General features: G+C 46.9%; 1 protein-coding gene across 1 annotated transcript in view; it reads right to left on the reverse strand.

Moving 5' to 3' along the window:
* Window positions 1–14,186, reverse strand: part of Dnah10 (dynein axonemal heavy chain 10) — a 113,865-nt gene that overhangs the window by 98,324 nt on the left and 1,355 nt on the right. Inside the window, exons 2-8 of the mRNA XM_028766046.1 lie at window positions 13,899–13,979; window positions 12,332–12,432; window positions 11,203–11,311; window positions 9,867–9,982; window positions 9,167–9,389; window positions 6,277–6,434; window positions 4,498–4,728 (exon numbers count right to left, since the gene is read on the reverse strand). Coding sequence (XP_028621879.1) covers window positions 4,498–4,728; window positions 6,277–6,434; window positions 9,167–9,389; window positions 9,867–9,982; window positions 11,203–11,311; window positions 12,332–12,432; window positions 13,899–13,979 — 1,019 coding nt within the window. The remainder of the gene's footprint in view (window positions 1–4,497; window positions 4,729–6,276; window positions 6,435–9,166; window positions 9,390–9,866; window positions 9,983–11,202; window positions 11,312–12,331; window positions 12,433–13,898; window positions 13,980–14,186) is intronic.

Consider the following 14,186-nt stretch of genomic DNA (forward strand, 5'->3'; position numbering starts at 1 on the left):
TCTCTCTATCTGCCTCTCTTTCTTCCTCCCTCTCTCTCTATCTGCCTTTCTTTCTCTCTTTCTTTCCCCCCCCCTCTCTCTCTCACACACACACACACACACACACACTACATATTCCAAGCATTGCACATTCTGTCTTTCAAGTCCACTTGCTTCTGTCCTTCTCTATCAGGAGATAGCATCCCTTCCCCACCTCATGGGTCTGTACAGGCCCCGCTACTTGACCATCAGGAGATGGGGGTTGGTGTAGGGGACCAGAGGTTTTTGTGCTCACAGGCAAGCACTAGGGAAGCCAAGAAGGTTAAACACACAGCGTAGTCTCTTAAAGGGAGACATGTATAACTTCTTTTCCATCCAGAAGGCTGGGAATAGCTGTGGTCAATAGTCTGGGGACCTCTATAAGGCTAGACCACATCAGATTCTCCCCGACTCTTACGTTTTTCTCACTTATCCTCCCTAGACCATTACTTTGAGCATTGTTTCTCGATCAACAGAACCCATCTTTACGGGAAAGGTCCTGTGTACTTTGAAAAGAGTTTCAATGTAATCATGTCATAAGCTTTTCTGTACACATGGAATTGAGTTAATTATCACCAGGAAAAAAATTTTTTTCCAGTAGTGTGCTGTGCTTAAATGTGTGTGGAATAGACTGCCTGGTGTCAGACTCTCAAAGTTTGAACTGGCACCGGTTACTGAGTCATGCTGAATCAATTTCCTTCTTGCCTCACGTGGATCAACATTCTGCCAGCTCTGGTGTTTGCACACACACACACACACACACACACACACACACTCACGCACCAGGTTAGAGTGGTGTGTCTTTTCCAAACACTACCATTAGCCTTCTCTTTGTCTACTGGAAGTAAGTCACCACGGCTGAAGAGTGACCATTCTGCTACCCGGCAATCAGCAGGCTGGGAGGTGGCCCATTCTCCAGGAGAAGCCCTTTCCTCTGAGTCATCAAGTGAAATAAAGCCAAGGACACTCAGGCAGAAGAGCAGGCAAGAAAGCCAGCCATTCTAGAAGGGCATGATCTATCCAACAACTCAATGGATGTCCCCAGAGGTGGAACCCTTCCCAAATCTTGACCCACTAAAATGGGAGACAGTGGTTTTATTAAGAAAGTGATCATACACCTATACATCAGAACAATGACTGTCCTAATTAATACCATCTATCAACCTGACACAGCCTGGGGTCATCTGAAGAAACCTCAAATCACGAATTCCTTCAATCAGACTGACCCATGGCAGAGTCTTCAAGGAATTGTTTTAGTTGATCCTTGATGGAGGAGGGCCCAGTCCACTGTGGGTGGCACCATCCCTTAGCAGGTGGGCCTGTATTATATATAAGAAAGATCGCTGAGGGGCTGGAGAATTGGCACCAGGTTAAGAGCACTAACAGTTCTTCAGAGGACCTGGGTTTGATTCCCAGCACCTACATGGCAGCTCACAAATCATCTATATCTCCAGTCCCAAGGGATCTGATGCCCTCTTCTGACTTCTGTAGGTACCAGGGATACACATGGTACACTGATACATGCACAGGAAAACATCCATACCCATAAAATTTTTTTCTAAATAAAGATTTAAAAGGAAGAAAGCCAGCTGACCCATCCCATCAGAGCAACATGAAGCAAATGAGGAACCTGACCCGTGGCATATCTGACAAGGAACATACTATTCAGTCTTAAATTAGTATTACAACCCCATAATAAAAACAAGAGGTGACAGAGTGCATCCTGGGAACATCAGGTGGAACAGAGCCGTGCACCTCCTGCCAGCCAGGAAGCAGAAAAGCAGACAGAGAGGAGCCCTCCAAGGACAAGAATCCCCTGCACCCCCACACCTTACCCTGCACACCAGCTCCTGTGGCCTACTTCCTCCAGTAAGACCTCTACCTCTTGAAGGTTCCAGAATCTCACAGAACAGCAGTACTGTAAGCCCCTGGACAACAGTTCCATTCAAACCACAACACAATATATTATGCTAACGGAGACAAAAATGCAGGTATGCAATTAAAAATAATAAAAGATAAATATTTAGGGCCTGGAGAGATGGCTCAGTGGTTAAATGCATGTACTTCACCAGAAGACTCAGGTTCCATTCCCAGCACCATATCATGTGACTCACAACTGCCTGTAAGTCTAGCACCAGCCCAGAGCCTCTGTGGTCACCTGCGTTCATGTGTGCAGAGGCTTATACATCATTAAAAAGAAGAAGAAGAAAATTAAGAATGCAGGAACAGCTGGGTGGTGATGGCACACGTCTTTAGCCTCAGCACTAGGGAGGCAGAGAGGTCTCTGTGAGTTCAAGGCCAGCCTGGCCTACAGAGCAAGTTCCAGGACATCCAGGGCTACAATGAGAAACCCTGTCTCAGACAAACAAACGACTCCTCAGGAATAATCTGGTTATCCATGAGCATGGTCTGACACATGGTCGTAAGCATGGTTCAGCTCTATGGAGGAGCTCAATTCCACCTGAAACACACTTCCGAGTGGAAGAGGATAAAAAGTGGAAAGGGACAAAGAGGAAGATGACTCCTCCACTCTTGCTACACACAGGGGTCTGGGGGAGGCAGTGGTGAGACTCGGTGTTTAATGGGTTTAGGTTCTTGGTGTAGGTGCTAAAGGTATTCACATGGAGACCATTGTAATGGGTTTTGTTGAGGTTTGCTCTGTTGCTATGTATTGTAACGCTAAATACTGGCCCCCAAGGTCTGGTTACCCTCAGGGATGAGAGGATGCGACCTGGTTCCTTAATTTAAAACTATTGGTTGAATAAAGATGCCGACAGTTGATAGCTAGGTAGAAGAGAGAGGTAGGTGGAATTTCAGTTCTGGGCTTGGGGTCTGAGGAGAACCAAGAGGGAGAGAAGAAGGTGGAGAGAGGAGAAGATACCATGGGGTAGATGGGTCATGAAAACATGGCCGTGAGGGCTGGCCAGTTGGAGGAGTTAAGAGCTGCCCAGATGGAGCATGGCAAGTTATAACTCGGGGTTATTGATGGGGAAATAGATTCTAATAGCTTAGCGGGTAGATACCTGCCAGCCCCAGTGCATTAAAGGCTTGTCATAAATATAAAAGTTTTGTGTCATTTATCTGGGAACTGAATGATCAAAGGTGGGGTAGAACCTCCCAATTTGAGATTATATAATTAATACCACAGAATTTAATTTAATGCTTCGGATAGCTCAGTTAGAAGTGGTGTCGGGCCTGAGGGGATACCGCAGTCAGTGCGTCCTTTTGCCTTATAAATACAAGGACCTGAGTTCAATCCCCAGAACCCAGATTGAGAAGCCAGGTGTGGGTGGTACACGCTTGTCATCCTGCTCCCAGGGGGGCACAGACTGTGGAGTTCCCGAGACTCAGGCATCAAGCTATGTGGTTGAGTTCCAGGCCAATGAGAAACCATGTCTCAAAAGAACAAAGGGAGCACTGGAGACGGGCTCGGTGGTTAAGAGCACTTGCTGCTACTGTTCCAGTGGACTGGGACTCCATTCCCAGCACCCACGTGGTGCTTCACAAGCGCCTATAACTCCCGTTCCAGGGGATCCAACAGCCTCTTCTGTCCCCCATGGGCATCATGAACACACAAGGTCATTGACATACATGCAGGCAAAATACCCATTTAAAAAAAAAAAAAAAAAAGCTTGATGTGGTGAGAGACAGAGGCGGGTGGTTCCCTGTGAGTTTGAGGCCAGCTTGGTTTATACAGCTAGTACCAGGACAGCCAGAGCTACACAGAGAAGCCCTGTTTTAACAAAAGAAAGAAAGAAAGAAAGAAAGAAAGAAAGAAAGAAAGAAAGAAAGAAAGAAAGAAAGGAAGGAAGGAAGAAGAGACAGGGAGGGAAGGAAAAGAAGGAAAGAGAGAGGGAGAGAGAAAGAAAGAGAGAAAGAAAGAAAGAAAGAAAGAAAGAAAGAAAGAAAGAAAGAAAGAGAGAGACAGGGAGGGAAGGAAAAGAAGGAAAGAGAGAAAGAGAGAGGGAGAAAGAAAGAAAGAAAGAAAGAAAGAAAGAAAGAAGAAAAGAAAGAAAGAAAGAAGAGGCAGGGAGGGAAGGAAAAGAAGGAAAGAGAGAAAGAGAGAGAGGGAGAGAGAAAGAAAGAAAGAGAGAAAGAAAGAAAGAAAGAGAAAGAAAGAAAGAAAGAAAGAAAGAAAGAAAGAAAGAAAGAGAGAGAGAGAGAGAGAGAGAGAGAGAAAGGAAGAAAGAAAGAAAGGGACTCAGGTAGCCTAGGCTAGCCTCAAATTTCTTACATGACCAAGGATGGCCTTGAATTTCTGATCCTTCTGCCTCTACCTCCTGAGCACTAGGATTCCAGGTGAGCACCACCATGCAGTGTTTATGTGGTCCTAGGGATGGAAACCAGGTCTTTGTTCGTGCTAGGCAAGTTCTCTCTCAGCTGAGCCACAACCCCAGCTCCTAAATGTAATTTAAAAAATGACATCAATGCAGTGTTCTTCACAGAGCTGGCTTCCCCAACGCAGCCCATCCTCCCTACCTTGAAGTGACGTTCTACAGTGGACAGGAAGCGCACGTTGTCCGAGGCCTCCATGTGGAGTTTGAACAGCTCCGTCAGGATAGGCTGCACATTGGCTGTGAGCATGGATTCCGCTTCTTTGATCACCTCAAAGACCTTCCTAACAAACGGAAGCTTCGTCTGCTCATAGAGGGCGCTCAGCGTTGCATTTCTTTCTCTCCAGAACTCGATTTCAGCCAGAGGACCATTGCCCTGAGAGGGTTATGAGCACACAGATACACACAGTTACGTGGGTGGACACCTGTGGTCATTTCCCCAGTGCTGTTGTCCCAACTGCCCCACATAGGGGTGAGTCAGCGGGCTTCTCATCCTGCATAGTCCAATCAGAGTGGACCTCAGGACCCTATTGGGAATGCCTTTCCTGGTGTGCCCACAGTGCCAGAAACTGTCACTACAAAGGAGAAAGCATCGCCACAGAAGAGACCCAGAAAGCCACCCAGCCAATGCTCTGAGCAAACTCCCTGGAGCAAGTGCCACTTTCTGGTATGTGAACCAAGGAATGTATCCTCTGTTTTGTGTGTGTGTGTGATCATGTGTGTATTGCGCATGTGTGTGTGTGCATATGCATATGTGAATATATACATATGTTTGTGTGTTCATGTATACACACAAACATGTACCCATGTATGCTTGTGTGTGTGCATGTATGTACACATGTGTGTGCGCTTGTGAGAATGTACGTGATCATGCATGTGTTGCATATGTGTGTGCACATGTATACACACGAACACGTGTGCATGAGTGTGTTCATGGCAGAAAAAGAGAGCATGTGCTTGTGATCATGTGTGCGTTGAACATGTCTATGTGTGCATACACGTGAGTGCGTGCACATGAGTGTGTGTGCTTGTGTCAGGGAAAGGGTGTGTGTGTGTGTATGTGTGTGTGTGTGTGTGCATGCGCATGCGTGCACATGTAAACTAGAGTTCAGCCAGTATTCATTCAGCAGGAGTTAGCCATCTTGTTATGATTTTTCTGTTAACTTTTTTTTTTGACAGCAGGTCTTAATGGGTAGCCCTGACTGACCTGGAACTCACTATGTAGACCAGTGTCTTGGAGTATCTACTGCTGTGATAAGACTCCACTGGCCAAATCAGCTCCAGGAAGAAAGGGCTACGTCAGTTTATGGTTTCCCAGCCAAGCCCATCCAATAGAAAAATGAGACAGGAACCCGGAGGCGGGACCTGAAGCAGAGCCATGGGAGAATGCTGCTTACTGGCTTATTGCTAATAGCTTGCTCAGCTTGCTTTCTCCTAAGTCCCAGGACAACCTGCCCAGGGGTAGCATCACATACAATGAGCTGGGCCCTCTCCTGTCAATCATCAATTAAGGAAAAGTACCACAGGCTTGCCCTAAGGCCAGTTTACTGGGAGCATTTTCTCAGTCCAGGTTCCCTCTTTCAAAATGACTCAAGCTTGTGTCAAGTTGACGTAAAATGAGCCAGCATGATTGGGGTTGCCTTGAGGACACAGAGCTCAACTAAACCTCTCAAACTGTAAACAAGCCTCCAATTAAATGCTTTCTTTTACAAGTTGCCTTGGTCTTGATATCTCTTCACAGCAATAGGACGGTGACTAAGTCAGGGTAAGCACTGTTACTTCAGACAGCATGCGATAGCACCGATGTTCCTTCCTCACCCACATCTTTTAGGGAAGTCTCCAACAGAAAGAAAAAAAGAGACCTGCTCCTCAGGGTGGTGGATGTAACCTGAGTCTGGCTCCTTACAAGCCCTGCACAGAATACCTGGGGCTTCTTCTTCAGCTGGGCATCCAGAGCATATGAAATCTGGCCCAGCCAGTGGATCACACACTGTTCTAAAGTCTCCACCAATTCTGGATCGGCCACCAGCTCTGACAATTCTCCCTCCACACTGATGCTGGGCATCTCCAGTTTGATCTCACCTGGTGGAGGGCATTGAGTTAGATGCTAGCTTAGGAAAAACCTGTAACATTCAAGCCCATCAGCCAGCAATTCCCTCCCACATCATCAGGTCGTTAGCCCATCTCCTCGGCCATATCTGGCTCATTGTCTTTCACAAGAATGTGATCGGGACCCTCTGGTGATGGTCTGGTGGTTAAGTCCTATCAACTGATATCATTACTGGAGAAGTTTCTTCATTGACAACACAATGAGTTTCAATTTTTTACAATTTGAACACAAGACCAGAGTTCAGCGGCTATTTAAGAAAGCCTCAGAGAAGCTGGGTGGTGGTGGCAAACACGTTTAGTCCCAGCACTTGGGAGGCAGAAGCAGGTGTATTTCTGAGTTCGAGGCTAGCCTGGTCTACAGAGTGAGTTCCAGGACAGCCAGGACTACACAGAGAAACCCTGTCTCAAAAAAGAAAGAAAGAAAGAAAGAAAGAAAGAAAGAAAGAAAGAAAGCCTCAGAGACTGGGGAGGTGGCTCAGTAGTTAGGAGCACTTTCTGTTCTTACAGAGAACCAGTGGTATCAGCATCTGAACTGATTGGCTCACAGCTCCTGTAGCTCAGCTCCAGAGTATCTGGTGCCCCCTTCTGGCCTCCACTGGTACCTGCTCCCATGTGCACTCCCGCCACCACACAAATACACAAAGTAAAATAAATCTTTAAAAGGGGAAAATATGTTCTTGCTCTCTTGCACTCATGTTCTCCCTTGATATCTCTCTCTCTCTCTCTCTCTCTCTCTCTCTCTCTCTCTCTCTCTCTCTCTCTGCCTCTCTCTGCCTCTACTACCCCTTTAACTCCCCTCCCCATGCCCTGAATAAGCTCTATTCTATATTTTAAAAAAGGGGGAGGAAATAACCAGAATAAATGAAGATAAATCAGATCATCCGCCGGGCGGTGGTGGCGCACGCCTTTAACCCCAGCACTCAGGAGGCAGAGGCAGGTGGATTTCTGAGTTCAAGGCCTGCCTGGTCTACCGAGTGAGTTCCAGGACAGCCAGGGCTACACAGAGACACCCTGTCTCGGAAAAACAAAAACAAAAAAAAACACAACAACAACAAAAAAAATCAGGTCATCAAAATCAAGATAATGTAAAAGAAGAAATATTTAAGTCCTGATTCTTTGCCCCAGAGACTGGAGATAATGTGTCCATTCAACAAGAACAGAAGGCCCTGGGAAAATAAATGGAGATAAAAGGTCTCAGAACTAAACAGAGCAACAAGCAAGGAGAGCTCTAGCTTGAGGAAAACTTCAGGCACACAAAGCACAGGAAGTAGGGGGATGTCTCCATGGCTAAAGTGCTTGCCGCACAAGCAGAAGGACATGAGTTCAGATCCCCAGAATGCCTATGCCAGCCAAGAACAGTGGTTCATGTCTGTAATCCCAAAGTAGAGACACGAGGATTCCCTGGGGCTCAATGACCAGCTAGCCTAGCCCAGTTGGAAAGAGCGAGACCTCATCTCTAAAAAGAAAGCGAATATCACCTAAGGAGCAACACCTTGCCAGGACCTGCACACACAGGTGCACCCCACCCCCACCCACGGAGAGTTAAGGAAAAACATGATTCCCCTAGAGTAACAGTCCCATGTTACTGACTTTCCTGGGTGCTAAGCTTTCTGTCGCTCTGTCCCTGGCTGGTCTCCTAAACATGAGCACCCAGGGCAACTCCCCTCCCTCACCCAGAGGATCTCTCTCCTCCTTTTCTTTGCTTGCTACATCCAACTTCCATTACCCCAGGCTCTGGACATCAGTAAGGGGGGGGCACAGGCAGGCACCCGTGGCCAGTGACAGTGGGTGGCCTAAATTCCACAGCAAGAGCTGAATATAGCTTTCAGATGAGGCCCAAGGCTACCTCCTCTAGAAAGCCTTCCATGATTGCCCTGCCCTCTTCTGTAGGCCTGGCCATCTCTTCAAGCTCTACTTCCTGCCACCCTGTCACCACAGGGGCTTCACTGCTTTGCTTCTAAACAATTCTGTTTCCTGTGAGCATATAAACAAGAAGTCTCGGGCTTGAGCTGTGGTTCAGTGGGTGGAGCTAGTTCCTAGGACGTTCCACCCCCAGCATTGTATGAATGGAGCACCTCAGCATCTGGGTGTGACCTTAGCACTTGGGAAGCAGAGGCAGGAGGATCAGAAATTGAAAGTCACCCTCAGCTATATGTCACAGATCTGGGCTACAAGACACCTTATCTCAAAAGGGAGAGGGGGGAGAAAGGGTAATCTAGAGATAGGAAAAGGCTCAGTGGTTAAGAGCACTGGGTGCTTTTCCAGAGGACCTGAGTTAGATTCCCAGCATCCATATGATGGGTCACAACAGCCTGTAACTCCAGTTCCAGGGTATCCAGCACCCTCTTCTGGCCTCTGCAGGTACTGCATGTATACATACATGCAAACTCCCCAAATACATAAAATAATATATTAAGAAGACCATCGACTGTTAGGGATTGGTAGCACACGCCTTTAATCCCAGCACTTGGGAGGCAGAGGCAGCTGCATCTATAAGTTCAAAGACAGCCTGGCCTACAGATCCAGCTCCAAGACAGCTAATAGAAACCCTGTCTCCAACAAAAACAAACATCACAAAATGAAACAAAACAAAATTAATAACCGTTCTGAATTTTGGCATTGCCTCCTTGGGATGAGTTATTACTTTGGCATTGCCTCCTTGGGATGAGTTATTAGTTCTTTGGGAGTGGGGGTGGGGGACAGACCTTCAAGCTGCTGCATGGTCCGTTGAATGTTGTTTGCAAATTTCTGGAGATTCATTAAGAACTCGTCACGTATCAGTTGGACGCTGTGGTACTCCATTGACTCCCCGGGGATGCCACCCAACTCTATCATATCGTAAGAAGGTAATTCCTGGTTTTCTACAAACGATGTTCCCTGGCCCGACTCGGATTTGTGCTGGTTGAAGGACAGCGCTGGCATGAAAACCTGCAAATGCACAATGTAATACAGTTAACCTTCTCCAGGGTCTCCAACTGTCTGATGGATGTGCAAGTTGGTGGTGGGTCTGTAATTCCAGCCTTCAGGAGGCTGAGGCAGGAGGATTGCTGTTTGAGGCAGCATGGGCTGGCTATTGAGACAAGAAAGATTTTGATCCAACAAAGGTTACAGATGATATCCAGATCAGCTAGTTATGTGACTGACACGTGACCACTTAGAAAGACAGGCATGCGCCGTAGAACTACCCATGAATTCAAAGCCAGGCTGGTCTACAAAGTGAATTCCAGGCCAGCCAGGGCTATGAAGACCATGTCTCAAAACAAACATATGTTAAATGAAGAAGCACACAGACAGAGCTAGTGACCCTCTGTCTCATAGCTGCCACCAAGACCGAACTCTCCAGTCCTTCTTTGGAAGCAGCCACTATCTTGGAGATGCCAGGATTTCTGTGGGGTCCACGGTTACCTGGCAGATGACATCCTTCAGAAACTGGAGCACCTGAGAATTTATGACGCCATACTCCATGGTCTCTGGCATGATTTCCATCGCTTCCTTCATGTCGCTAGCTTCTGGGATTGCATCTAAACAAAAACGTACCCTGAGCATCCAGTCAGTGGGTGGTGGGGACATTCCTAGGTGTGCTTGGAGTCACTCCTTCACAAAGTCAGAAGACAAGACAGGCTAACCTGGATCTAAACAAGCCCTGGGCAAATGAGACCAAGCTAGACTCCGCTGGACTTTTGAGTTGTTGGGAGTTTTTGAAGATCGTGAGAGGTGTAAAGTTATCCTGTACTTTACATTACAATATCAACACAGGGTCTCAGGGACAAGGAATTGATACGCTATATTGTATTTACTTATTGTTTTCTTCCTTCCTTTGTTCTCTATTTTTTCATTTATTTGTTTGTTTGTGTATGTGAGTACACTGTGGTTGTCTTCAGACACACCAGAAGAGGGCATCGGATCCCATTACAGATGGTTGTGAGCCACCACGTGGTTGCTGGGAATTGAACTCAGGACCTCTGGAAGAGCAGATGGTGCTCTTAACCACTGAGCCATCTCTCCAGCACCGAAAAGTTTTATTTTTAAAAGATGTATTTAGGAGGCTGAAGAGATGACTCTGACTCAGCCAGTAACAGCACTCGCTGCTCTTGCAGAAGATTTGAGTTCAGTTCCCAGCACCCACACCACAGGGTGGCTCACAACCATCTGCAACTCCAGTGCTAGGGGAGCCCATACCCTCTTCTGATGTTTGAGGGCACCGGGAATGCATGTGGTGCACATAAACACCCATACACATAAAATGTTTTTTTTAAAAAATCTTAATATATGCATACAGCTCATCTGCAGGGCTGGAGAGATGGCTTGGTAGTCAAAGCGCTTGCCACACGGGCATGAAGACCAGGGTTAGGATCCCAGGTAAATACCAGGTGGATGTGGTGGCTCATTCTAGTCTTAGGTAGAGAAAGGGGATGGATACCCAGAGCAAAGAGACTGGCCATACCAATCAGCTCTGAGTTTGATAAAAAGACTGTGTGGGCGGTGGTGATAAATACCTCCTGGCATTTAGAAGGCAGAGGCAGGTGGATCTCTGGGTTCGAGGCTAGTCTGGTCTACAGCATGAATTCAGGACAGCCAGGACTATACACCTGTCTTGAAACCTGTCTTAAAACACCCCACAACCCCCCACACAACAAACAGACTGTACTCATGAAGAATTCCCCTCCCTTCCTCCGCCACACACATACACACACACACACACACACACACACACACACACTCGTACAAAGCTTGAAGGTACCTTTTGAGCTTCTGAGGAAGAAAACCACATTCTGTTCCAGAAACTCCTCGGAAAGAGGGGTGAGGCTCACATGCAGTTCCAGCCTGTTGATGATGCGTTTTACAACTTTCTGAAACAGACAGGATGCCATTGGACCGCCGGGTGAGTGCTCAGTAGACTGTGTGTCTCCAGTATGGAGGATCTCATTTCTGCTAAGGAGGCCACAGCTATACAGTGGCCACATAAGAGCTAGTTCACACTCAGATCCCTGACCCTGAGCCTGCATCTTCTACTAACCAGGCAGTGCAGTGATAATTGTGGTGTACTGAGCGGAGAGGCTGACTGGGAGCTTGGAGGGGAGGGCGGGGCGGGGGGTGGGGCGGGGGCGGGGCGGACGGGACGGGGTGGGGCATATGGGCGGGTTGGGTGGGCAGGGACAGGGCGGCCCACCGAAAGAAACTAGCTGCCTCTGGCTAGTTGGTTTGTTGTTTCAGGGACTTCGGTGGGAATTACACTTATGTCTTTGGGGAGGGGCGTACCCGTATAATTATTTCCTTTTGAAAGATTTATTTATTAGGATCAGAGAGATGGCTCAGGGGTTAAGAGCACTGGCTGCTCTTCCAGAGGATATGGGTGCAGTTTCCAGCACCCACATGGTGGTTCACAACCATCTGCAACCAGTTCTAGGGTGTCTGACCTCTCCTCTTCTGGCTTCTGAAGGTTTCAGGTATGCATGTAGTGCAGACTCATAAAATAACAAAATGAAATTTAAGTATGTAAATAAAGGTTTGGGGCTAATATATATGTATATATATATGTGTGTGTGTGTGTATATATATATATATATATATATATATATATATATATATGAATTAGTGTTTTGCCTGCCTGCATGTTGTGTACCATATGCGTGCCACTATATTGGGTCCCTCCTTTCTCTGTAAGCCTTAACTCCTAATAGGACAGCTTTGATTTTTGGTCCCTCAGCCATTTAAAATGAATCTAAAGGTTTTCTGGGAAATCTCAACACAGGATTCTGAAATCTCTACTCTAATGCACTGTGTCCCTTGCATGCTCTGTGCCTGTCACCCTCCTGTCATAAGAGAGGCCCCAAACCACTCTTCCAAGGGGGACAGAGAGCAGGGCGCACCTTGCCGTACAGTTTGCTGTAGGTCTCTATGTCTGGTTCATCATCCTCCACCTCAAACAGGGGGGGAGTCATGGAGTCGCTTCTCAGCTTTGAGAACCTCACTGCAAAACACAATATATTGTGTGAGTTGAAATGGTCAGAAAGAAGGGTTTCCCAGAATCCAGTCACCATCCTGTGACAGGTCCTGACCTCTACATAGTCTTGACCTGTCACAAGCCATGTGACATGTCAAAGGTCAGGAGGGCAGCAGACCACACATTCAAAACTCCTCCAGTGTGACTCACAGGTATATGTGTGTATTGGCTGTGGCGCCTAGCATGTAATATCTCGGACATTCTTCTTAACCTTGCAAGAGATTTATGAATAAGAGTCACACTACTAGGGGTGTGATTCCATAGTAGACACTTGTGTAGCGTGTACGAAGGCCCTGGGCTCCATTTCCAACTCAGCACAACACACAGCCAGGTGTGGTGCAACAGACCTGTCACCGAGCACTTCAGAGCTGGAGACAGGATCAGGAGTTCAAATTCATCTTAGGCTACATAGAGTTCATATCTATGTACCCTAGGCTCATAGCCTGGGCTATAAGAGATGCTGTCACAAAAAATAGAGAGATAGAAACTGAAAAGATGGCTCAGAGGTTAAGAGCATGTTCTGTTCTTCCAGGGGACCTAGGTTTGGTTTCCAGAACTCACATGGCAGCTAATAACTGACTGTAACTCCAGTTTCAGGTATTCTGATGCCCCCCCTTCTGGCTGCCTTAGGTACTGCAGGCACGAGGTGCGCATACATACATGCAGGCAATCAAACGTTCTAATGCATAAAACACAGTGATCGTTTTAAGAAATAAAACTAAAGGGCTGGAGAGATGGCTCAGTGGTTAAGAGCACTGACTGCACTTCCAGAGGTCCTGAGTTCAAATCCCAGCAACCACATGGAGGCTCACAACCATCTGTAATGGGATCTGATGCCCTCTTCTGGTGTGTCTGAAGACAGCTACAGTGTATTCATATATAATAAATAAATAAATCTTTAAAAAAAAAAAAGAAATAAAACTAAAAATAGCAAGAGAAAAAAAAACACTTTGGTCTGGCAAACCCACCAGGACCCAGGGAGGGTTGGAATCCTCCAGCTGTTCAAGGTTCAGTCATGAGAGCTTCAGGTGGTCAGGCAATTAACTGCACAGAAGGGTAGTTTTCTAGACTGACTCCATGCTGTCTGAAAGCACTGTGTATGCAGGGCAGCTTTGGAAACAGCTCAATGAGGAACAATTAAAAACCTCTGTGCTGAGCCCCCCCCATGCAGATTATGTGATAAGCACCTGTACTTTCACATCCTAGAGAGTCAGGTGACATCGGTTACAGATCCCAGTATGCTGGGTGGCAGAGGAAATGACTGTACCTGTATGAGTTGGACAATAGTAACCTACTGCCAAAAAGATAGGGATGTGTTTAATAACACTTGAAATAGTTAACCATAATGGGGATAACCATAATGGCGCACAGATCCACTACCAACTCCACAGGTTCCCAGTGCAGGGGTGGCTTCAGCCCCTCCAGACACCCACCTGTCTGTTTTTCAGTGGCCTCTGCCTTTTGAGAGTCAGTCTCCTCTTCCTCTCCCTCCTCTTCAAAGATCGCAGGTATGTCTTCTTTGTGAAACCATAATGGGGAAGATAATAGAAAATAGAGATATTCTCATATGAGAGGGCCAGACCTTTGCTTTAAGGACAACCAAAGTGTAGGGACACGGCCCATACAGGATTCATAAATGCCACTGCAAAACCTCATGCTGGGCCCAGTAAGGAAGGCTTGTGTCAATTCAGACAAGGGCACTCTGTATTTCAGTTACAATC

This window comes from Grammomys surdaster, unplaced genomic scaffold (genome assembly GCF_004785775.1).
Source record: "Grammomys surdaster isolate TR1022 unplaced genomic scaffold, NIH_TR_1.0 166, whole genome shotgun sequence".
In the NCBI taxonomy this organism is placed as follows: domain Eukaryota; kingdom Metazoa; phylum Chordata; class Mammalia; order Rodentia; family Muridae; genus Grammomys; species Grammomys surdaster.